Source organism: Oncorhynchus kisutch, linkage group LG16 (assembly GCF_002021735.2).
Source record: "Oncorhynchus kisutch isolate 150728-3 linkage group LG16, Okis_V2, whole genome shotgun sequence".
In the NCBI taxonomy this organism is placed as follows: Eukaryota; Metazoa; Chordata; class Actinopteri; order Salmoniformes; family Salmonidae; genus Oncorhynchus; species Oncorhynchus kisutch.
In genome coordinates, this window is record NC_034189.2 from 19,841,798 (window position 1) to 19,868,519 (window position 26,722).

The 26,722-nt window shown below is 43.5% G+C and overlaps 1 protein-coding gene across 1 annotated transcript; it reads left to right on the forward strand.

Annotated features, from left to right (window-relative positions):
• On the forward strand, positions 1–26,498 carry LOC109882137 (up-regulator of cell proliferation). The gene is made up of 4 exons (XM_020474231.2): positions 1–128; positions 2,497–2,584; positions 7,361–7,463; positions 21,022–26,498. The coding sequence occupies exons 2-4, from the start codon at positions 2,546–2,548 to the stop codon at positions 25,707–25,709; spliced, it is 4,830 nt and encodes a 1,609-aa protein (XP_020329820.1). The 5' UTR covers positions 1–128; positions 2,497–2,545; the 3' UTR covers positions 25,710–26,498.
• The last annotated feature ends 224 nt before the right edge of the window (positions 26,499–26,722 follow it).

Genomic DNA, 26,722 nt, shown 5'->3' on the forward strand with positions numbered 1-26,722 from the left:
GTCAGCCATGAAAGATACGTCGTTCTCGTTTCATATGGTTCCTCCCACCACCTCTTTCCGAGAGCATTTATGGTGAAAATGAAACACATTTTTATTAGATTGCTGAACTCTCTGGAAGATGTATTAAGGTGAGCTGGTTCGCGGAAAGTATGTGATATGCTAGTAAGAATACATTAAACTTTCAAATAATCGTTTAAATAATCAAGGCAATAGACAAGTTGTTTGTTTTATGTTTTAATAACGGCAATAGAAGCCTTTAAAATAAATTGTGAGGCTTGTTGTTAGGCTATCATTAGCTTAATCGGTGCGCTCTGCATCATCAATTCCAACAGTCATATTTTCTGATTTAACTCAGTGACTGCACGTGTGCACACATGCATGATGGCAAATGTAAATATTCATAATATGCTACGTGGCCTAGAGTTACACATGCAATGCAAAAGAGTTTCAGCTTGAGATGTAGTAGCGTACTTCTTGTTGTGTGGCAGGTTATTTGCTGTAAATGAAGTGTCCTCGATGTCTCATGCTTTGTGAGGGACATCCGTTTTGCTTGAAATGCAATGGAGGAAGAGAGGAGAGTCATGGCTGTTTTATGAGTGAAAACTAAATATGTACCCAGCTAGCACATAACGTTAACAATCCAAGAACCATATGCTTATTCGAGTTTGGTGAGAGCCATGGTTGACCTATGTTTATTTTGCATACAACCTTCCCACAATATTCTGGGAATAGTGCAGAATACCCAGCTAGCACATAACGTTCTGAGAACCATGTGTTTCTAAAGTGGACATATTTTTACTTTAGCATAATGTTTCCTACAGGTTTCTTCATGGTTCTATTTGAAGTAATCTTCTCAAATTATTCCGAGAAGGTTAAGAAACAACCGTTTTTCTGTGGGAATTTCATTACTTCAGTATAACATTTTCTGCAGGTTTCCTTGTGGTTCTATTTATTTAAAGTCATGTTCTCAGGACATTAAGAAACTTACCATAAACCACAAGAAAACACTGGTAACGTTATAAGAATGTTATTTAAAAACTTACATTCCTTTCTCAGCTTCAATAAAACTCTCTAGCCTCGATCTTGTTAAGTGTGTTCAGGTGTGTTGGCTTCCTCCAATTATTGGCCACACCTGATCTTAATGAGTACTTGTTTCCTCTGAAATAGGGTCTGTTTGAATAGAATAAAATTAATGGATTGTATAAGTTTAAAAAAAAGATGGCATGCTAACGGCAGTGTAGCCTAGTGGTTAGAGCGTTGGACTATTAACCGGAAGGTTGCAAGTTCAAACCCCCGAGCTGACAAGGTACAAATCTGTCATTCTGCCCCTGAACAGGCAGTTAACCCACTGTTCCTAGGCCATCATTGAAAATAAGAATTTGTTCTTAACTGACTTGAGTTTATATCTCACTGTGCCCCATCCTGGTGGCGCAGTGGAATAATCCCTTGAATAGGGACCAGAAGATCATAGGTTTGAATCTCACTGACCATGTGCCACAATAAACATTTTTTTTTGCATTATTAATGCCTAACTAAATTAAGTTCCATGTGTTCTATCTGTGCTTGGAGTTCAAAACAGTTAACCCAAACTAATGTAACAGTATGACTTTAATCAGTCCCCTCGCCCATGCTCTGCACACATCAATAGTCACCCTCGAAGCATCGTTACCCATCGCTCCACAAAAACCGCGGCCCTTGCAGAGCAAGGGGAACCACTACTTGAAGGTCTCAGAGCAAGTGACGTCACCGATTGAAATGCTATTAGCGCGCACCACCGCTAACTAGCTAGCCATTTCACATCCATTACACTAAGCTAGCAGTGTTATTAAAAGCCTTATTGAAACATGTTCTCATAACATTATTAATTATTTTCAAATAATAACCTATCATTTTAATTCTCAGAATGTTAATGAAACCTCCCTGGAAAACTTTCAGAGAACCATAGTAAAACATTTTCAGAGCCTCCCTGCAACCAAACAATGTGTGTTCCCAGAACAGGCTAAATGTTTACTTTCGTTCTCAGAAGCTTTACAAACGTTCAGTTTTATCGGTCTATTTTTATCTTAGAAAAAGCCTCCAAAATGGCTTCTTTCCCAGAACCAATGAAAAAGCAAAAATGTATGGTCCCTCAACTTCCAAGGATCCAAATGTGCTGCCTGGGTATTTTGTCATACTGCTACCTGTCAGTGATGTAAATTCTGGCAAAATGGTTAGTGAGTGCCACAATAACATACCATTTCTAGATCTTTAATTAATTTGATAATACTGGTTCTCCTTTACAATGTCATTTTGGGGACTTGCAAACTTTCGGATACTAGTCCAACGCTCTAACCACAAGGCTACCCTGCCGCCCCAGTGACCATTTACAATAAAGCATCTATTAATGTTTTTACCAACACTTGTAATGGAAGTTTATGCTGTTTTTTTTTATCCTAAGGTTATTTAATTAGCATTGTTACATTGGTTAACTTATCTATTATCCCATACTTATTTCAGATCCAGGCCATCTGAAAGTTTTTGACCTTTGACGCGGGGTAAGAGTGGCATGGCTGAAAACACCCTGCTAATGGATATAAATGAAGAGGTAGGTTGTGACACTTGGGGTTGAACCTTAAATCTTTTCTCAATTCCTCATGTCCTCTCTCCTCACCCCCTTCTTAAAAGCAATGCAATGGATCTCTGATGCGTTTTGAGAAAGGAGGAAAGGAGATAGAATTCAAGGAAAGACTTTTGATGCTTTTACATAGGTACACGAGGACAGTGTCCAGATTGGAGGGCATTCATATTTGTTCAGATAGCTAGATGCTTTGCATACTGTCAAGATCGTGTAAAACTATAGCACCACCGAGGATACCCCTTCAGGCAGACGGAGCAGAGGCTAAAGTTGTCTATTGCCCAGAGACTGAGAGGAGGGTGGAGAGAAAAGGGACTGGAAATGTCAATGAGAGGCCTCACTGCTGGTTAACTTGGTCATCTGACCATGTTGGTGAAGATGAACAGATGATGGGCAGAGAAAAAGAGAGGCTATTTTGGTGCCATCATCAACTGCACCTTTCTGTTACACCATTTTTGCAACTCTGCTAAGGCTGAAAAGGAGGGCAATAGCGTGGAGGCGAGCTGACCCTGTGTGCATGTAGCTTCCTGTTGAAATGAGCTAAACTGCTTCCTGCCTTTGACTATTTTGAAGCTGAACGTTGCTAATAGAGAGTGAATTTAGACCGAGCTTGGCAAGTGTCTTGTTACCTTGTTTGAACCTGATGAGCTAAAGTTGTAGCTTGGTTTGAGCTGTTCTGTTTTGACATGTTCTGAACACTTGTTTATAGGTAACTGATGGTTAAACGATTACACCTTAGCCTAGAGGTTAAGAGCTTTGGGCCAGTAACCGGAAGGTTGTGGGCTTAAATCCGTGAGCCGACAAGATGAACAATGTGTTGATGTGCTCTTGAGCATGGCACTTAACCCTAATTGCTTCTGTAAGTCTGCTAAATGACTAAAATGTAGTTTTAAGATGGAGGTTTTGAGCCCTGAATGCTGATTGCCTGAGAGCTGTGGTATACAAGACCGTATACCATGAGTATGACGAAACATTTATTTTTCCTGTTGGAATTACGTTTGTAACCAGTTTATAATAGCAATAAGGCACCTCGGGGGTTTGTGGTATATGGCCAATATACCACGGCTAAGGGCTGTATCCAGGCTGCGTTGTGCGTTTGAACAGCCCTTAGCCGTTGTATATTGGCCATATACGACATGCCCCTGTGCCTTATTGCGTTGTTGTGGTGTGGTTAGTGTTATAGTAGACCTGGGAAGATAAACCGAAAATGACCAGCACCTACATTGCTTTCCTCTTACCTAAACATTTAGCTTACATCAGTAATTTTCTGTGATTTAAAGAAAGAAAATATACACAACGCTCCCGTAAATCTGCATTATGTTAATTCCTGCTATGAAAGTATCTGCCTGTCCCTGTTACGCTTTCGGCTGCTGACTCTCACTCCCTGTCCCCACTGTCCGCACGTATGAGGGAGAGATGCATTCTGAGAAGCACAAGTATATGACCGTTGATCAAAATGCTATTGTGGGAAAAATACAGCTTTCAAAGATCAAAATACTATTGTGGGAAAAATAATGGTCTATACGAGATAGTAAACCTAAATCGGGTGAAGAACATTGCCCACCTTGCATGACGCGGATTCAGTCTCCTAGCTGACCGGATATACTCCAGATTCCGGTGGCCAGTCTAGATGAGTAAAGGGTGCTTAGCCCCCTCAAGCCAGTGTCTCCACACCATCAGGGCCTTTACCACAGCTAACAACTCCCGGTCCCCCACATCATAGTTACGCTCCGCCAGACCGAGCTTCCTCGAAAAGAAAGCGCAGAGGCTGCGTTTCGGTGGCGTACCTGAGCGCTGTGATAGCACGGCACCCACCCCAGCCTCGGACGCGTCCACCTCCACTATGAACGCTAAAGAGGGGTCCAGGTGCGCCAACACGGGCGCATCAGTGAACAGCGCCTTCAACCGATTGAAGGCTCTGTCAGCTTCTGCCGACCACCGTAAATGCACCGGCCCCCCCTTCAGCAGTGAGGTAATGGGGGCCGCTACCTGGCCAAAACCCCGGATAAACCTCCGGTAGTAATTGGCAAACCCTAAAAACCGCTGCACCTCCTTCACCGTGGTTGGAGTCGGCCAATTACGCATGGCCTTAACGCGGTCACACTCCCATCACCACCCCCGAGATGGAAATGCGATAACCCAGGAAGGAGACGGCTCGTTTGGAGAACACACACTTCTCAGCCTTGACTATAGGTCATGCTCCAGCAGTCTACCAAGCACCCTGCGCACCAGAGACACATGCGCGGCGTGTGTGGCGGAATAGATCAGGATATCATCGATATATACAACCACGCCCTGCCCGTGCAGGTCCCTGAGAATCTCGTCTACAAAGGATTGAAAGACGGCTGGAGCATTCTTTAACCCATACGGCATGACGAGGTACTCATAGTGGCCCGATGTGGTACTAAACGCGGTTTTCCACTCGTCTCCCTCCCAAATACGCACCAGGATAATAATACGCACTCCTGAGGTCCAGTTTTGTGAAAAACCGCAAAATGATTCCACCTCCATAGCAATGAGAGGTAGCGGGTAACTAAACCCCACTGTGATGGAATTGAGACCTCTATAATCAATGCACAGACGCAGACCTCCCTCCTTTTTCTTCACAAAAAAATAAACTCAAGGAGACGGGTGAAATGGAGGGCCGAATGTACCCCTGTTCCAGAGATTCCATGACATACGTCTCCATAGCCAACGTCTCCTCCTGTGACAATGGGAACCCCCAGCACCACTGGAAACGCAGTTGAATCGATAAGGAAGAGACTAATCCGCTCCCTATGATCCCCTGCGTTACCATGTCCAGTGGGACCGTGGCCTCCCTGACCAGCCCTGACCCTAATGGCCAGCTATCTAAGGAGTGCACGGAAAGGGGGGATCTATCGGCACCAGCTGAATTCCCAGCTTGAGGGCGAGTCCGCGATCCATAAAGTTCCCAGCTGCGCCTGAATCGACTAGCGCCCTATGCTGGGAAGAGGGAGAAAAATCAAGGGAAAAAATTAACGCAAACATGTGACCAACAGGGGGCTCTGGGTGAGTTTGATGCTGACTCACCTGGGGTGACCGAGAAGTGTTCTGCCTGCCCTCTCGACTCCCTGCCGAGCTCCTCCAGCACCAGTCGGCCGTGTGTCCTCTCCGACCACAGCTGGTGCAGGAGGAGCCTCGACACGGCCCCCCCCAACTCCATAGGAATGGGAGCGAGAGGGCTAGGAGGTGGAACTGACAGAACCCTTTCTGAACACCAGCGGGCAGCTAGCAGATTGTCCAGCCGGATTGACATGTCTATAAGTTCGTCGAGGGAGAGAGTGGCGTCCCGACACGCTAGCCCCCTCGGACGTCCTCCCGGAGGCTGCACCGGTAGTAGTCCATCAGGGCCCTATCGTTCCACCCGGGCCCCAGCAGCCAAGGTCCGGAACTCGAAAACGCAAAGTCCTGCGCGCTCCTCGTCTCCTGCCTAAGGTGGATTAGTTGCTCACCCGCTGCTCGGCCCTCCGGAGGGTGGTCGAATACAGCCCGGAAACGGTGGGTGAACTCCGGATAGTGCTTCCTCGCCGAGTCTGGGCCATTCTACACCGCGTTGGCCCACTCCAGAGCTATACCTGTCAGGCAGGAGATGAGGACGCTCACACTCTCCTCCCCCGAGGGAGTCGGCCTCACGGTAGCCAGGTACAACTCGAGCTGGAGTAGAAACCCCTGACACCCAGCTGCCGCTCCATCGTACTCCCTCGGGGGCGCAAGACGAAGTGCGCTGGAGCCGGACGCCGGGGAAGGAGTAGGTGGACTTGTCGGAGGAGCCGGAGGTGAAGTGGGGAGACCACTCCTCTCCCATCGGTCCATTCGCTCCATCATCTGGTCCATCGCGGACCCAATCCGATGGAGGATGATGGAGGATGCGTTCCTCCATCGATGGAAGTGGGGTGCTGCTCCTGCTGACTCCATTTGGGGTGCGTGCTTCTGTAACGCACTGGGTGTGGTGGAGAAGCGCTTTATTACGCACCGGGAAAAATGTACTCGCCAAGAAACTGGACGCACATAAACAATCGCCGAAAACCAGGACCACACCAGTCCGGAAGGAAAATCCAAAACAACCAGCACTACCACACAAAATACACAGTTGGAAATGACATAAGCCTGCACAAAGAGCAGGCGGGCCTACCGGCTTAAATAGTCCAACTAAACCTAAACAAGAAACAGGTGTTACTAATCAGACAAAAACAAACAGAAAAGGGAAAAAGGGATCGGTGGCAGCTAGTAGGCCGGTGACGACGACCGCCGAGCGCCATCCGAACAGGAAGAGGGGCCACCTTCGGTAGGAGTCGTGACAGTCGGACTATTGACCGAACTGCTGTATTTGTATCACTCTGATGGTAATTACTATTTTGAAATAACTTTAAATATTTTATAAAGTATTATTTGTGTTAGAAGGAAAAGCTATTTCCTCTCTCAGCCCACAAAATGAACGAACAAGAAGTCCTCAAGAGTTACACCTGGCTCGAGGGGCAGTAATTTCGCTGTTAAAGAGTGAGTGGGGCAATTTGGGATGAAAATTCCATAGTTCCCACTTCTAGGTGGGAATAGCATGTGACAATACAGACTAGATTGCATTTCCAGCTGAACAAAGTCTCCCTGTTTTTGTCTCAAAGAGCCCCCTGTGTGAAATTCTGAAATGATTCGATTGGCTGACATTTCAAAAGATTAAACCATTCATTTTAACTTGTTAAATCTTGGATTTTTTTTCTTAATTTGCAGGACTGTGACTTATACCTTGGGGAAGAAGAGGATTCATCTCACCGAGCACAAACTGACGGTCTAAAGTCTGAGCCAGCTCAACCAATGGATGCTGCCGTAGCAGGTATTAAACAGACATCTAAACAGGGCCATGTTCAGCAGGACACAACGTTGGCCAGCTTTCAGATACACATTTATTTTGTATAAGAAACATGCCTCTCTGGGATGTAGAATAAGGAATCACGACAACTCTATTCATGGCATTTCTATCTGCATCCTCCCACATCGTTTGCGTATTGAACATGGCCCGTACTTCAATAGCTCTGCTGGTGGTACTTGAAATGTACCTCTCTTAATTTATTTGCAGCAGATTAGTCTGTGAGTATCAATAGCTCTAATATATACAGACAACTTTGAGCAAAAAGAAACATTCATACAATGAATTGTGATATTCTTAACAACATAATGTTAATCTTGAAAACCCACATATATAAAACCCAATCTTATGTTAATTTAATGTGATCTTATTTGAAGTTGATGTGATAACATGTGACAACATGTGAAGCAACATGTGATGACATGAAACTGTACATGTGAAAACCTGATTTCACGTTATATTTCTCTTGTGGTTTTTTCTGTGAGGGACACACACACAATAACACCTTGTACTGTAGTTAGTTCCTGGGAATAGGCCATGAGACTGCAAGCTGCAGAGTGTCATGGAAACTTCCTCTCTGTGACCTAGTCATGATGTATTTAAAAGTCCCGCCAACCCCACCAGTACAAACGTTGCCTTTCATCTGTCTTAAGCATGATTTAAAGTTTGTTGTCCAACATCAAATTGTCCTTGTCAATCACAAATCTTCACATAAATACTTTTAATGCATTTATTTTCTCAATTTAAATGGACTGTACGTATCAAATTATCTTCAAAGGGAAAGGTGCACATCCCTAGTATTCTACTATTCTAACTCTCAACTGTTGATGCCAGACGGCATCCCCAGCCGCGCCCTCAGAGCATGCGCAGACCAGCTGGCCGGTGTGTTTACGGACATATTCAACCAATCCCTATACCAGTCTGCTGTTCCCACATGCTTCAAGAGGGCCACCATTGTTCCTGTTCCCAAGAAAGCTAAGGTAACTGAGCTAAACGACTACCGCCCCGTAGCACTCACATCCGTCATCATGAAGTGCTTTGAGAGACTAGTCAAGGACCATATCACCTCCACCCTACCTGACACCCTTGACCCACTCCAATTTGCTTACCGCCCAAATAGGTCCACAGGCGATGCAATCTCAACCACACTGCACACTGCCCTAACCCATCTGGACAAGAGGAATACCTATGTGAGAATGCTGTTCATCGACTACAGCTCGGCATTCAACACCATAGTACCCTCCAAGCTCGTCATCAAGCTCGAGACCCTGGGTCTCGACCCCGCCCTGTGCAACTGGGTACTGGACTTCCTGACGGGCCGCCCCCAGGTGGTGAGGGTAGGCAACAACATCTCCTCCCCGCTGATCCTCAACACTGGGGCCCCACAAGGGTGCGTTCTGAGCCCTCTCCTGTACTCCCTGTTCACCCACGACTGCGTGGCCACGCACGCCTCCAACTCAATCATCAAGTTTGCGGACGACACAACAGTGGTAGGCTTGATTACCAACAACGACGAGACGGCCTACAGGGAGGAGGTGAGGGCCCTCGGAGTGTGGTGTCAATAAATAACCTCACACTCAACGTCAACAAAACTAAGGAGATGATTGTGGACTTCAGGAAACAGCAGAGGGAACACCCCCCCATCCACATCGATGGAACAGTAGTGGAGAGGGTAGCAAGTTTTAAGTTCCTCGGCATACACATCACAGACAAACTGAATTGGTCCACTCACACAGACAGCATCGTGAAGAAGGCGCAGCAGCGCCTCTTCAACCTCAGGAGGCTGAAGAAATTCGGCTTGTCACCAAAAGCACTCACAAACTTCTACAGATGCACAATCGAGAGCATCCTGGCGGGCTGTATCACCGCCTGGTATGGCAACTGCACCGCCCTCAACCGTAAGGCTCTCCAGAGGGTAGTGAGGTCTGCACAACGCATCACCGGGGGCAAACTACCTGCCCTCCAGGACACCTACACCACCCGATGCTACAGGAAGGCCATAAAGATCATCAAGGACATCAACCACCCGAGCCACTGCCTGTTCACCCCGCTGTCATCCAGAAGGCGAGGTCAGTACAGGTGCATCAAAGCTGGGACCGAGAGACTGAAAAACAGCTTCTATCTCAAGGCCATCAGACTGTTTAACAGCCACCACTAACATTGAGTGGCTACTGCCAACACACTGTCAATGCCACTGACTCTACTCCAGCCACTTTAATCATGGGAATTGATGGGAAATGATGTAAATATATCACTAGCCACTTTAAACAATGCTACCTTATATAATGTTACTTACCCTACATTATTCATCTCATATGCATACGTAGATACTGTACTCTATATCATCGACTGCATCCTTATGTAATACATGTATCACTAGCCACTTTAACTATGCCACTTGGTTTACATACTCATCTCATATGTATATACTGTACTCGATATCATCTACTGTATCTTGCCTATGCTGCTCTGTACCATCACTCATTCATATATCCTTATGTACATATTCTTTATCCCCTTACACTGTGTATAAGACAGTAGTTTTTTTTGGAATTGTTAGTTAGATTACTTGTTCGTTATTACTGCATTGTCGGAACTAGAAGCACAAGCATTTCGCTACACTCGCATTAACATCTGCTAACCATGTGTATGTGACAAATAAATTTGATTTGATTTGATTTTAAGTTAAGACATCGACTAAGTTCCCCTCCCCAAATTCATTTAAAATTTTTTTGGGTTGTTATTATTCTTTTGGGAAATTGATCCGCAGGGCTACAAAACGGAGGGCCGCCAGTTGCCCATCCTTGGGTATCCCGGGGCTTTACCAATCTAAAAATGTTTAGCTGACATGGACTAATTCAGTGACTGTCGGTGACTGACATAAAAAAATAACATTTCTGATGCACAAGCAAATTTCGAAATTGCACCTACTTTGTGTTTACTACTATTCTATCTCTCAACAATAAGTTGATTACCCAAATGAGTTCCAAAAAAATACAAATAAAGATCCGAGGGCCTACATTTCCCTTTTACTCCATACATTTCCCTTTTACTCCATACATTTCCCTTTTACTCCATACATTTCCCTTTTACTCCATACATTTCCCTTTTACTCCATACATTTCCCTTTTACTCCATACATTTCCCTTTTACTCCATACATTTCCCTTTTACTCCATACATTTCCCTTTTACTCCATACATTTCCCTTTTACTCCATACATTTCCCTTTTACTCCACTGTGGCGAGATTGGCGTGGCACATTGTGTTGACTAGAATGCAGTGGTATAAAGTACTAAACTAAAATACTTTAAATTACTACTTAAGTCGTTTTTGAGGGTATCTGTACTTTCCTATTTTTATATTTGACTACTTTCACTTTTACTCCACAACATTCTTATAGGGCTCCCGAGTGACGCAGCAGTCTAAGGCACTTCATCTCAGTGCTAGAAGTGTCACTACAGACCCTGGTTCGTTTCCAGGCTGTTTCACAACCGGCCATGATTGGGAGTCCCATAGGGCGGCGCACAATTGGCCCAGTGTCCTCCGGGTTTTTCCGGGGTAGGCCGTCACTGTAAATAAGAATTTGTTCTTAACTGACTTGCCTAGTTAAATAAAGGTTAAAAAGAAAATGATGTACTTTTTACTCCATACATTTCCCTTTTACTCCATACATTTCCCTTTTACTCCATACATTTCCCTTTTACTCCATACATTTCCCTTTTACTCCATACACCAAAAAGTCCTTTGGATTTCGAATGCTTGGCAGGACAGGAAAATGGTCCAATTCAAACACTTGCCAAGAGAATGTCCCAGGTCATCCGTACTGCCTCTCATCTGGCGGATTTATTTTGTAAATTATGCCAGTGTTGGAGTGTGCCCCTGGCTATCCATAAATTTAAAAAACAAGAAAATTGTGCTGTCTGGTTTGCTTAATATAAGGAATGTGAAATTATTAATATTTTTGATACTTAAGTATATTATTTGAGCAATTTAATTTACTTTTGATAATTATATTTAATACCAAATACTTTTAGACATTTACTCAAGTAGTATTTTAGGCTATAAGGTAGGCTATATTTACTTTTACTCAAGTATGATTCCTGCAATAATGTGTGAACTTTACCCGGCTCCACAAGGGGGCAAAAGGGGGCTTAGCCCCCTCTGTTGAAACTTGTGCCCCCTCAGTTTTAGTTTTATGTTCCTATATATAGAGCAAAAAGATCCAAATGATTAAGTGACAGGTTGGCGCAAAATCTGTATCTCCGCTGCGCTGTCTCAGCACAATGACAGAGCACGCAGGGGTACAGTTGAAGTCGGAAGTTTACATACACCTTAGCCAAATACATTTAAACTCAGTTTTTCACAATTCCTGACATTTAATCCTAGTAAAAATGCCCAGTCTTAGGTCAGTTAGGATCACCACTTTATTTGAAAAATGTGAAATGTCAGAATTAAAGTAGAGACAACTATTTATTTAATATTTTATTTCTTTCATCACATTCCCAGTGGGTCAGAAGTTCACATACACTCAATTAGTATTTGGTAGCATTGGCTTTAAATTGTTTAACTCTGGTCAAACGTTTTGGGTAGCCTTCCACAAGCTTCCCACAATAAGTTGGGTGAATTTTGGCTCATTCGTCCTGACAGAGCTGGTGTAACTGAGTCAGGTTTGTAGGCCTCCTTGCCCGTACACGCTTTTTCAGTTCTGCCCACACATTTTCGATAGGATTGAGGTCAGGGCTTTGTGATGGCCACTCCAATACCTTGACTTTGTTGTCCTAAAGCCATTTTGCCACAACTTTGGAAGTATGCTTGGGGTCATTGTCCATTTGGAAGACCAATTTGCGACCAAGCTTTAACTTTAACTGATGTCTTGAGATGTTGCTTCAATATATCCACATAATTTTCCATCCTCATGATGCATCTATTTTGTGACATGCACCAGTCCCTCCTGCAGCAAAGCACCCCCACAATATGCTGCTGCCACCCCCGTGCTTCACATTTGGGATGGTGTTCTTCGGCTTGCAAGCCACCCCCTTTTTCCCCCAAACATAACGATGGTCGTTATGGCCAAACAGTTCTATTTTTGTTTCATCAGACCAGAGGACATTTCTCCAAAAAGTACGATATTTGTCCCCATGTACAGTTGCAAACCGTATTCTAGATTTTTTTTAATGGCGGTTTGGGAGCAGTGGCATCTTCCTTGCTGAGCGGCCTTTCAGGTTATGTTGATATAGGACTCGTTTTACTGTGGATATAGATACCTTTGTACCTGTTTCCTCCATCTTCACAAGGTCCTTCGCTGTTGTTCTGGGATTGATTGGCACTTTTCGCACCAAAGTACATTCATCTCTAGCAGACAGAATGAGTCTCCTTCCTCAGCGGTATGACGGCTGCGTGGTCCCATTGTGTTTATACTTGCGTACTATTGTTTGTACAGATGAGCGTTGTACCTTCATGCATTTGGAAATTGCTCCCAAGGATGAACCAGATTTGTGGAGGTCTACAAATGATTTTCCTGAGGTCTTGGCTGATTTTCCCATGATGTCAAGCAAAGAGGCACTGAGTTTGAAGGAAGGTACTTTTATTTTTAAATTGGTTTAATTTCACCTTTATTTAACCAGGTAGGCTAGTTGAGAACACCTTTATTTAACCAGGTAGGCTAGTTGAGAACACCTTTATTTAACCAGGTAGGCTAGTTGAGAACACCTTTATTTAACCAGGTAGGCTAGTTGAGAACACCTTTATTTAACCAGGTAGGCTAGTTGAGAACACCTTTATTTAACCAGGTAGGCTAGTTGAGAACACCTTTATTTAACCAGGTAGGCTAGTTGAGAACACCTTTATTTAACCAGGTAGGCTAGTTGAGAACACCTTTATTTAACCAGGTAGGCTAGTTGAGAACACCTTTATTTAACCAGGTAGGCTAGTTGAGAACACCTTTATTTAACCAGGTAGGCTAGTTGAGAACACCTTTATTTAACCAGGTAGGCTAGTTGAGAACACCTTTATTTAACCAGGTAGGCTAGTTGAGAACACCTTTATTTAACCAGGTAGGCTAGTTGAGAACACCTTTATTTAACCAGGTAGGCTAGTTGAGAACACCTTTATTTAACCAGGTAGGCTAGTTGAGAACACCTTTATTTAACCAGGTAGGCTAGTTGAGAACACCTTTATTTAACCAGGTAGGCTAGTTGAGAACACCTTTATTTAACCAGGTAGGCTAGTTGAGAACACCTTTATTTAACCAGGTAGGCTAGTTGAGAACACCTTTATTTAACCAGGTAGGCTAGTTGAGAACACCTTTATTTAACCAGGTAGGCTAGTTGAGAACACCTTTATTTAACCAGGTAGGCTAGTTGAGAACACCTTTATTTAACCAGGTAGGCTAGTTGAGAACACCTTTATTTAACCAGGTAGGCTAGTTGAGAACACCTTTATTTAACCAGGTAGGCTAGTTGAGAACACCTTTATTTAACCAGGTAGGCTAGTTGAGAACACCTTTATTTAACCAGGTAGGCTAGTTGAGAACACCTTTATTTAACCAGGTAGGCTAGTTGAGAACACCTTTATTTAACCAGGTAGGCTAGTTGAGAACACCTTTATTTAACCAGGTAGGCTAGTTGAGAACACCTTTATTTAACCAGGTAGGCTAGTTGAGAACACCTTTATTTAACCAGGTAGGCTAGTTGAGAACACCTTTATTTAACCAGGTAGGCTAGTTGAGAACACCTTTATTTAACCAGGTAGGCTAGTTGAGAACAAGTTCTCATTTACAACTGCGACCTGGCCAAGATAAAGCAAAGCAGTTCGACACATACAACAACACAGAGTTACACATGGAATAAACAAACATACAGTCAATAATACAGTAGAAAAAGTCTATATACAGTGTGTGCAAATTAAGTAAGATAAGGGAGTAAGGCAATAAATAGGCCATGTTGGCGAAGTAATTACAATATACCAATTAAACACTGGAGTGGTTGATGTGCAGAATATGAATGTGCAAGTAGAGATACTGGGGTGCAATGGAGCAAGATAAATAAATAAATAAATACAGTAAGGGGATGAGATAGTTGGATGGGCTATTTACAGATGGGCTATGTTCAGGTGCAGTGATCTGTGAGCTGCTCTGACAGCTGGTGCTTAGCTAATGAGGGAGATATGAGTCTCCAGCTTCAGTGATTTTTGCAGTTCGTTCCAGTCATTGGCAGCAGAGAACTGGGAGGAAAGGCGACCAAAGGAGGAAATGGCTTTGGGGGTGACCAGTGAGATATACCTGCTGGAGCGTGTGCTGGGTGCTGCTATAGTGACCAGTGAGCTGAAATAAGGCGGAGCTTTACTTAGCAAAGACTTGTAGATGACCTGGAGCCAGTGGATTTGGCAACGAGTATGAAGCGAGGGCCAGCCAACGAGAGCGTAGAGGTCACAGTGGTGTGTAGTATATGGGGCTTTGCTGACAAAACGGATGGCACTGTGATAGACTGCATCAAATTTGTTGAGTAGCGTGTTGGGGGCTATTTTGCAAATGACATTGCCGAAGTCGAGGATTGGTAGGATGGTCATTTTACGAGGGTATGTTTGGCAGCATTAGTGAAGGAGACTTTGTTACGAAATAGGAAGCCGATTCTAGATTTAATTTAGGATTGGAGATGCTTAATGTGAGTCTGGAAGGACAGTTTACAGTCTAACCAGACACCTAGGTATTTGTAGTTGTCCGCATATTCTTAGTCAGAACCATCCAGAGTAGTGATGCTGGACGGGCGGGCAGGTGCGGCCCCGATCGGTTGAAGACCATGCATTTAGTTTTACTTGCATTTAAGAGCAGTTGGAGGCCACAGAAAGAGAGTTGTATGGAATTGAAGCTGGGGATGATCGCGGCAGCTTTCCAATCTTTGGGAATCTCAGACAATACGAAAGAGAGCTTGAACAGGCAAGTAATAGGGGTTGCAACAATTTCGGCAGATCATTTTAGAAAGAGAGGGTCCAGATTGTCTATTCCAGCTGATTTGTAGGGGTCCAGATTTTGCAGCTCTTTCAGAACATCAGCTAACTGGATTTGGGTGAAGGAGAAATGGGGAAGGCTTGGGCGAGTTGCTGTGGAGGGTGCAGCGCAGTTGACCGGGGTAGGGGTAGCCAGGTGGAAAGCATGGCCAGCCGTAGAAAAATGCTTATTGAAATTCTCAATTATTGTGGATAAATCGGTGGTGACAGTGTTTCCTACCCTCAGAGCTGTGGGCAGCTGGGAGGAGGTGCTCTTTTTCTCCATGGACTTTAGTGTCCCAGAACTCTTTTGAGTTTGTGTTACAGGCTGCAAATTTCTGTTTGAAAAGGCTAGCCTGTGCTTTCCTAAGTGCCTGTGCATATTGGTTCCTAACGTCCCTGAAAAGTTGCATATCACAGGGGCTATTCGATGCTAATGCAGTACGCCACAGGATGTTTTTGTGCTGGTCAAGGGCAGTCAGGTCTGGAGTGAACAAAGGGTTCTACATTTTTTGAATGGGGCATGTTTATTTAAGATGGTGATGAAGGCACATTTAAAGAATAACCAGGCATCCTCTACTGACGGGATGAGGTCAATATCCTTCCAGGATACCCGGGCCAGGTCGATTAGAAAGGCCTGCTCGCTGAAGTGTTTTAGGGAGAGTTTGACAGTGATGAGGGGTGGTAGTTTGACTGCAGACCCATTATGGAAGCAGGCAATGAGGCAGTAATCGCTGAGATCTTGGTTGAAAACAGCAGAGGTGTATTTGGAGGGCAAATTGGTTAGGATGATATCTATGAGGGTGCCCATGTTTACGGATTTGGGGTTGTACCTGGTAGGTTCATTGATCATTTGTGTGAGATTGAGGACATCAAGCTTAGATTGATGAATGGCCGGGGTGTTAAGCATGTCCCAGTTTAGGTCATGTAGCAGCACGAGCTCTGAAGATAGATAGGGGCAATCAATTCACATATGGTGTCCAGGGTACAGCTGGGGGCAGAGGGTGGTCTATAGCAAGCCGCACACCTCCAATTGACTCAAATTCTGTCAATTATGCTATCAGATGCTTCTAAAGCCATGCCATAATTTTCTGGAATTTTCCAAGCTGTTTAAAGGCACATTCAACTTAGTGTATGTAAACTTCTGACCCACTGGAATTGTGATACAGTGAATTATAAATGAAATAATCTGTCAGTAAACAATTGTTGGAAAATATGTCCTAACCGACTTGCCAAAACTATAGTTTGTTAACAAGACATTTGTGGAGTGGTTGAAAAACATGTTTTAATGACTCCACCTAAGTGTATGTAAACTTCCGACTTCAACTGTATGTGTAAAGGTGACATGGAAAGTCACTGGGGCGGATAGGTATGATTCCTTTGGGTTTCCATAAAAACATTTGGGAAAGGCACACACCTGTCTATAAAAAGTCCCACCGTTGACAGTGCATGTCAAAGCAAAAACCAAGCCATGAGGTCGAAGGAATTGTCCATAGAGTTCCGAGACAGGATTGTGTCAAGGCCCACCAAGACTCTTCCTAGAGCTGGCTGCCCAGCCAAACTGAACAATCTGGGGGAGATGGGTCATGGTCAGCAATGTGGCCAAGAACCCCGATGTTCACTCTGACAGAGCTCTAGAGTTCCTCTGCAGCTTTCCACCAATGAGGCCATTATCATGGAGCGGCCAGACTGAAGCCACTCCTCAGTAAAAGGCACATGACAGCTCGCTTGGTGTTTGTCAAAAGGCACCTAAAGACTCTCAAACCATGAAAAACAAGATTCTCTGGTCTGATAAAACCAAGATTGAACTCTTTGACCTGAATGCCAAGCTTCATGTCTGGAAGAAATCTGGCACCATCCCTACGGTGAAGCATGGTGGTGGCAGCATCATGCTGTGGGCATGTTTTTCAGTGGCATGGACTGGGAGACTAGTCAGGATCAAGGCAAAGATGAACAGAGCAAAGTACAGAGAGATCCTTGATGAAAATCTGCTCCTCAGTGCTCAGTACCTCAGACTGGGGCCAATGTTCACCTTCCAACAGGATAGCGACCCTAATTATACAGCCGAGACAACTCAGGAGTGGCTTCATGACAAGTCTCTGAATATCCTTGAGTGGCCCATCTCTGGAGAGACCTGAAAATAGCTCTGCAGCGACACCCCCCATCCAACCTGACAGAGCTTGTGAGGATCTGCAGTGATAAAGGCACACCAAATACAGGTGTGCCTTTAACAACGTACCGAGTAAAGGGTCTGAATGTAAATGTGCTATGTCATTTTTTACATTTGCGAATGTATTAAAATGAACCTGTTTTTGCTTTTTCATTATGTGTTATTGTGTGTAGATTGATGAGGGAGAAAAAACTATTTAATCATTTTTAGAATAAAGCTGTAACTTAACAAAATATGGAAAAAGTGAAGGGGTCTGAATACTTTCTGAATGCACTGTGTAGTTTCTTTATAAATTGTATTTTTTAAATATTTATTTTTCTACATTACAATCCCTACCATTGATAGGTTTTGATTTCCATTTCATTTTGAATAGCCATGGAGTGGTCTTGGTTTCTTGAAACAGTTATCGATGTATGTATAGCTTGTTGACTATGAGAGCTACTCGTCTGCCTTTTAGTCTATTGTCTTTGAAGATGGGTACAGTACTTTGCGTCGTTCTGCTATTTCCTTTGGGAACGGATCGTTCAGGCCTTTTTGAAAGCCGGCAAGTTTTTTGCCCCGGCTTTTAACCAATATTTCATCTTTAAAGGGTGTGAATTTGGCAATGATTGGCACTTGTATCGATGCCCTAAATTTGGTCAACAGTATATCGCCTGGGATCTGCACCGCTTTAATCATGAATTCACCTGATTTTCGTGCATTGATCTAGTCTGTATAACAAGTTCTCTTAACAACTTGCTCTCTTTTTTTAGGTTCATTATCGTCAGCTTCGATAACATTAACTGTACCCTTCGACTTTTTAGTTTATTTTTCAACTGTTGCGGCTTTCTCAACACTCATTTCAAGGCTCGCCTTCATCTCTTGTATCAAATCAAATCAAAATGTATTTGTCACATGCGCCGAATACAACAAGTGTAGACCTTACATTGAAATGCTTACTTACAAGACCTTAACCAACAATGCAGTTTTAAGAAAAATAAGTGTTAAGTAAAAAATAGAAAAGTAAAACATGTAAATAACAAATAATTAAAGAGCAGCAGTAAAATAACAGTAGCGAGGCTATATACAGGGGGTACTGGTACCAAGAACCAGTCAATGCTCGGGAAGCATGGAGAGTTGGCTCAGGTCTCCAACCTGATTCAGCCACACTCCCCGTGTGCCTTCCTCCAAAATGTTTTGGGGGCTGCCTTCCTTGCCAGCCGTGTTCCCTCATACTGTTGCCGCTCCGCCTTAGCTGCCTCCAGTTCCTCCCGTGGACGGCGATACTCCCCAGCCTGCCTCCAGTTCCTCCCGTGGACGGCGATACTCCCCAGCCTGCCTCGAGTTCTTCCCGTGGACGGCGATACTCCCCAGCCTGCCTCCAACTCCTCCCGTGGACGGCGATACTCCCCAGCCAGCCTCCAGTTCCTCCCGTGGACAGCGATACTCCCCAGCCTGCCTCCAGTTCCTCCCGTGTGCGGCGATACTCCCCAGCCTGCCTCCAGGGTCTCTTACCATCCAGGATCTCCTCCCATGTCCATGTTAACTGTTAAAGTCTCAAATATATATCATGAAACTTTAGACACAGTTTGTTACGATAAAAAAAACATTTACAACAGATATAACTGGGTTCAGCTGGATTTGACTGAATAAAAGTATGGTTGACACCAATGCAATGTGTTAAGCAATAATGGAGGGGGGGGGGGGGTGAGACCAGCCGCTCAACAATAGACCAACAGGCAGTTCTGGGAAACAGATGAACATTTATGAGAAGTCACACCCTAAACTTTGTCTTGACATATAAAATAGTGTTCGGTTATGTGCAAGCTATGGCATATAAATGCAGAATCCAGTGGGGTGAGAACTTGGTTTGAGCTTTTCTCTGCATTCGTCACACACAGTGACACAGTGCATCCAGTTTATGAGACCAGGCTGTCTACACACAGTGACACAGTGCATCCTGTCGGTACTTGTCATAACTCTCCTGTGACTGTTAGAAGGATCAGGTTACAGTGGGTCTGCTCTACAGCGTGCTCTCTCTCATAGAGGGGGAGAGCAGGAAGTCGGCTGTAAGCCGGTCGTAAAATACGCTGCCCCTATGCTCTGTAGTGTTTGAGATTGGAATGTAAACTGTGGAACACAGAGAGACCTTTGCACATCAAAAGTTTGAATAATTAAACAATATTTCTATTTTTGAGAATGTGGGAGTGGTGTGGACACTTAAAGGACAGTCATGATGAGTGTTTCATTTGGTGATCTCATTACTGTATCTGTTTGTGTACACTTTTCAATTATCAGATTTACATATAGATGTTGGATAAAATGAATGAGTAAATATTAAACTATTTGTGAAAAAATGTAACGTGATGTTAGCCTTCTAAATGAGAATTGTTCTTCATATAAAAGTTTTAACTAGCACTCACTCTGTGTGCAATAATAGTGGTTAACATTAGCCTAAAATTATTAATTTGGCTTTGGATGGTGTACAATACACCCAGTCACTACAAAGATACAGGCGTCCTACCTAACTTAGTTGCCAGAGAGGAAGGGAACCACTCAGGGATTTCACCATAAGGACAATGGTGACTTTAAAACAGTTTAATGGCTGTGATAGGAGACTACTGAGGATGGATCAACAACATTATAGTTACTCCACAATACTCAACTAAATGACAAAGTGAAAAGAAGGAAGTCTTTACAGAAGACAAATATTCCAAAACATGCATCCTGTTTGGGTATGCTTGTCATCAGGATAAAAAGAAACAGAATGGAGCTAAGCACGTACAAAATCCTAAAGGAAAACCATGTTCAGTCCGCTTTCCAACAGACACTGGGAGACAAATACACCTTTCAGCAGGACAATAATCTAAAACACAAGGCCACATTCAACGTCAAGACGACGTTGAATGTTCCAAAATGGCCAAGTTAAAGTTTTGACTTAAATCTATTTGAAAATCATTGGCAATACTTGAAAATGACTGTCTAGCAATTATCAACAACCAACTTGACAGAGCTTGAAGAATGGGCAAATATTCTACAACCCAGGTGTGCAAAGCCCATAGACTTACCCAAAAAGACTCACAGTTGTAAATGCTGCCAAATGTGTTTCTAACATGGTATTTACTCGGGGGTGAATACTTATCTAATTAAGATATATTCGTGTTTTCCTTTTCATAATTCTTTGAGGCACACAGTATAAGCCAGATAATGATAACTAGACCGGCCCACTGAGCTCAAAATGGACCAGCTGGCATTTTTTCGAAATGGCAGATGGCCAGTCTACCCCTGTTCTGATATGTCATCTATAAAATAAGGGTTGTGCTTTACAGATTTAATGAAAAAAATATTTATTAAATTCACCTGATCAAATATCTCTTTCTTTCCCCCCACAGAAATCCACCTGGAGAGCTTGCTGCTAAACCTGGGGTTGGAGAAACACTACACAGAGAAGCTCGCCCTGAGCACCGTGCTGCAGATCGATGATAAGACCGTCACAGATGAACCCGCTCAGACTCTCTCAGCCCTACCATGGACTTTCTTGAAGAGGTTAATGATGGTTAATGTAACAGCTAGGAGTGTGAAATGCATCTCATCAGGAGGCGAGGAAAGTTGTGATGCTTCATTTTGCAACATAGAGCTAGATCTGGAGAGTCTGGTTGATAACATGGACTCTAATAATGTTGTAAACCCCTTAGACGTTGTTACTGCTCTCTTTCTGTGCTCTAATGGTTTTCTGCAGCAAGAGATGGTCTTGAAAATGTCAATGTGTCAGTTTTCTGTGCCCCTACTTCTCCCCAATTGTGACACAAAACAGTGCATGCTGATGCTTTGGGCAATGCGAGACATTATCAAGAAGTTTAGACCTCATTCATTGTCAGACCCAAGAGGATTTGTTGAAGACAGGATTGTTCTCTCTGACCTCCCCATGGTCTCTTTTGTTAGATTGGGTGAGTGCTCTCTGTCCAAGTCGCAGATTCTGAACAAGCTTCTGAGTAATCCCCAACAGTATCACGATACGTTTGTCCACCATGACATGGAGTGTGGTGATAGTCCAAGGAGGATATCCAATGGATTAGTTGAGATAACCTGGTACCTTCCCTGTGGGAACAAGAACATTGACATCTTTGGTGAACCTGTCGCTGTAGCTAATCTGAGAGGGGACATCAGTTTGTTTGAGACCCAGTACTCCTTTCTTTGTCAGACTTCCGCAGCAGTCTTTGTGTTCTTTGACAACCTGGACAACAACTACAAGCTACTAGCCAGCCAAAACACCAAGGCACAGCTTTTTCTAGTGGGTAACCTACAGAGCAAGAGCTTCAGCATTGATGCTTTGAAGAAAACCGCCAAAGAGCTAAACTTGAAGACGAGCAACGTCATCCTGAAGAACAAACAGATGAATGATGCAGACTTTGTGAAGAAGCTGCAAAATGCAGTTGGTCAGGTGATCAAGAGTTCAAAGTCCAAAATGGCATTGGAGCAGATGGCTGAAGTGGCACACAATCTTGGGATTTTGGTTGACGAGGACTGCCAAGAATGTCAAAGTGCAAAGCAAAATGCTGATGCAATTACTTCAAACATACATGACACACCACAGTATAAGGACAGTCAGCTTCCCTTGCAAGGACAGGTCTGGAAGGAGCTGGCACGTCTAGAGAAGGAGGAATGCAGACTGCGGAAAGCTAGGAATCAGAACATAGAGATGTATAAAAGTGATCTCCAATCACAGAAGATACAACTCAGGAAAAAGCAGAGAAACTATGACATATCAGGTGCGATGTCTTGCTTCATAAATGCAATGTCAAGGACAGGGCTAGAAAGGTCCTACTTCTTGAAATGGATGCGAATGAACCTGGACAATCTGTCTCGTAGAAACTTGTCTGGCCTCAGAGAGCAGTACAAAGAGAAGTGCCAGAACTCCTCTGAAAACAAAGAAGAAATTGCAGACCTTGACAGACAGATTTCAAACAGTTCTTTGGGAACCGAGCATTTCCTACGTGAAATGGGTCAACTTTATGAGTCTTCTGTCTTACTCAGAGAAACTGATGTGTCACGGCAACAAATGCAGCACCTGCCCAGACTATGTGCTGAGCTGCTTCTGGATGGGTTTCCTCTGGAGCTGGTGGACGGAGACGCGTCCAACATACCTCTGAGATGGGTGAGTGATGTACTGCATCAGCTCAATGTCTTAGTGCAGCCGAAGAACAAGATCCTGGTGGTAACTGTTCTAGGTGTTCAGAGCACAGGAAAGTCCACTCTACTGAACACTATGTTTGGAGTGCAGTTCGCAGTCAGTAGCGGCAGATGCACAAGAGGGGCCTTCATGCTTCTCATCAAAGTCAAAGACGACTTTAAAAAGGAGCTGAACTGCGATTTTTTAGTGATCATCGACACAGAAGGACTGAAGTCGCCAGAGCTGGCACAGCTGAATGACAGCTATGAGCACGACAATGAGCTAGCCACTCTAGTTGTTGGGCTGAGTGATGTCACAATTGTCAATATTGCCATGGAGAATTCGACCGACATGAAGGACATCCTTCAAATTGTTGTCCATGCTTTTCTTCGAATGAAAGAGGTGGGAAAGAAGCCCAAGTGTCTGTTTGTCCACCAGAATGTGGCAGATGTCTCGGCACACGACAAGAACATGAGAGACCGGAAGATGCTCTTGGAGCAATTGAACGAGATGACCCAAGCAGCAGCCAGAATGGAAAAAAAGGAAGAGAACAAGATCTTCACAGATGTGATGGAGTACAACCCAGAGACTGGTAACTGGTACATCCCTGGACTTTGGCATGGTAACCCTCCAATGGCACCTGTCAGCGCCGGGTACAGCGAGTCCGTCTACGAGTTCAAAAAGAACATGATCAAGGTTTTCCAGGACTGTGAGGCCCCTGGGAACATCATGGACTTTCTGGAGTGGACAAAAAGCCTTTGGAATGCTGTGAAGTATGAAAACTTCATCTTCAGCTTCAGAAACAGCCTGGTGGCTGATGCCTACATGAAGTTGTGCATTGAGTTCAGTAAGTGGGAATGGTCATTCAAAAAGCACATGCACACATGGACAACAAATGCTGAAACAAGGATTTCCAACTTTGGGACAGTTGCAATGAAATACCAGATGGACAACATGAGGGATTTTCACAGCAAATTGAAAATGGAAGCCTCAACGGAACTTGTCAAATGGGAGAAGACCATTCTTGACAACCTGACCAAGTACTTCGAACAGACAGAGGGCCATGTCCATCTTGTGGAGAGATACAGAGAGGATTTTGCAAACAGCACCAAAGGTTTGAAAAGGGAGATGGAAAACTCTATAATGAGTAAACTGGAAGCTGCTTTTGAGATTCGAAAAGGAATGATCAAGCTTGACACAATCAAGAAGAACCACACAGCCGTGATGGAGAAAAAAGTGCTGAACTTGCTTGAGAACTGCAGAAAAAGCCATTCTGAGCGGTCAGAGAAGGACCTTGATAGAGAATTTGAAAAGGTATGGGAGGAAACCGTGTATGAGCTATCCAACTTTGAAGGATTGCGGCCACGAGATGTTTCGAGTGATGTTTTCAACCAGCTTCGGTCTAACATGGTGCAGAAGGGAGGTTCAGTGAATGAAAAGCTGAACCAAGTGAAACTTAAAGATCATGGAGAAGAACCCTTCATAGTCACTCCACAGGGGTTTTTCAAGAGATTATTAAAGGGTTTGTACATGGATGAGCACACAAGAAAAACCCAGGCCATGGCAGACAACCTTATAGCCAAATGCAAAGAGTTTGTGTTCGAGAAGGTCCAAAAGAAAACAGACTACCATGAAACATACATACAAGAGATTCTGCACATGATTGAAGAGAAGCTGGATGCCAACAAACAACTTGACACAAGCCTCAAATTTGAACTGAACATCAAATTGAATATTTGTGGGTTTGCAGCCAGGACCTTTCAGAATCTGCATGAAAAGTTCATAACTGACAATAATCCTCGTTTGTGCCTTGAACAGTTCAAAGATAAATACTTGGAAGACTTCAAAGACTTGATCAGTGGACAAGATCAGTGTCAGAAGAAAGCTGAGCAGTTCACCACCCTGTGTCTTAAACCAGCAGTAAAAGCCTATGTTGCCAGTTCCCTGGGTCTGGAAATTGTTGATGTAATGCTGACGGGACAGAATGCCTTTCAATTCAGCTCTCGGACATTTTTCCAGTCCTCTATCTTGAAGCAACTACTGTCAGAATTCAACTTTGCTAACTATGTGAGCTACATTTGTGACTACGAAGGCTTTGTCAAGAATTGGATTTTGGATGAAATCTTGAAGCGCTTCTCACAAGGAAACAAAATGTTTGATTTGGAAGACTGTCAACTCAAAGGGATCATCAGTCTCATCACTGAGGCACTCACAAAAGCACAGATGAATGAGAAGGGCAACATAAAGGAATTCATTAATGACATATGCAGCCTCCTAGGAGAGAAGCTGGTGCTTCCCCAAGATGCATTGGAAGCCACCATGATCCTGAACAATTCCAACCAGGAATCGTTTGCCCACTGGCTTAAAATATCTGTAGTGGATATGGAACAGTCGCTGAGAGAAGAGTTCCAAAGAGCAAAAGATGTGAAAACGAAATTGGAAAGACAGAACATCAAGCCACAGAACGAGCTGTTCACAAAAGTGTTTGGCTGTGGGAAGCAGTGTCCATTCTGCAAGGCACCGTGCGAGTCAGGAGGAAAAGCCCACACAGACCACAGTGCCTCAATACATCGACCAGAGGGACTTGGTCGTGTTAGGTTTGAGGGCTCAAGAAATCTTGTCACTGACATCTGCTCCTCTTCAGTGTTCAGTGATAGCGCCTTCAAATGCTATGAAACACGTGGACAGTGGCATCCTTACAAGAAATACCGGGACATTTACCCTGACTGGCTTATTCCTGCGGATTCCAGCATACAGGCCTCGGACTACTGGAAATTTGTGATGGCAAAATTCAACAAGCACTTTGCCGAAGAGTATGATGCACTGCCTGCAGATATTCCCCCTGCCTGGAAATGGATCACAAAGGAAGAGGCAGAAAGAAGCCTCAAAGAGTCTTTTAGCATCAAGTGAGATTCTCTAAATTGCCTCAAAGAGCAATAGCCTTAACTTGGTTTGACTGAGTCCTGACACATCAATAGTTCTCAAGAGACTGCATGGAACATTCTTAGATTAAACACCAAACAAGTATTCTTAGTTTTCAGTCAAGACATGGGCCCTTGAAATCTACCAATAAAAAAGCCATGGAATGGTGGCTGGTATGATAATCAGTCCTGCACTTGGCCTTAGATAATTGTCTGGCCATATTGTGGGTTTTATTTGCTATGCTGGAAAGCAATTGATTAAATAATGAATCCTACTAGGGTACTAGGCTCTGAGGCTAAATCTGTTTTTAAATGCTTAAGAACTTCACTTCTGTAAGTAAAAAGAATTCAAGTTTCAAAATTGTACATGTTCATTGCATTTTATTCATGCCTTATACGTTTTGGGAGTCAAAATGTTCCTATATATATTTCAAAATATATATATATTTGGTTCTTATGTGGTGAATAGGGTTAACATTTTCATTTAATTTTGTTACGGATCAAACCACACATTGTTATTACCATATTTCTGATGTGATTCAGTCAAGTGTTGAAAAGGATCATCATTGAAATGGCAATGTTCTCTTAGATTCTAACGTACCTACACATTTCATTTAATGAAAATAAACTTACTCACATTGTTATTACCCTATTTCTGATGTGATTCAGTCAAGTGTTGAAAAGGATCATCATTGAAATGGCAATGTTCTCTTAGATTCTAACGTACCTACACATTTCATTTAATCAAAATAAACTTACTCACATTGTTATTACCCTATTTCTGATGTGATTCAGTCAAGTGTTGAAAAGGATCATCACTGAAATGGCAATGTTCTCTTAGATTCTAACACACATTTCATTTAATGAAAATAAACTCAAGTCTGCTTGTCTGTTTCTCTGTAAGAAAGTAGTACTACATAATATTATAGGAATATTTACTAGTGTCTGTTAATACCTCAAAGTAATATAAAAACAGAGGTTCTCACAAGTTTCTTGATGTAT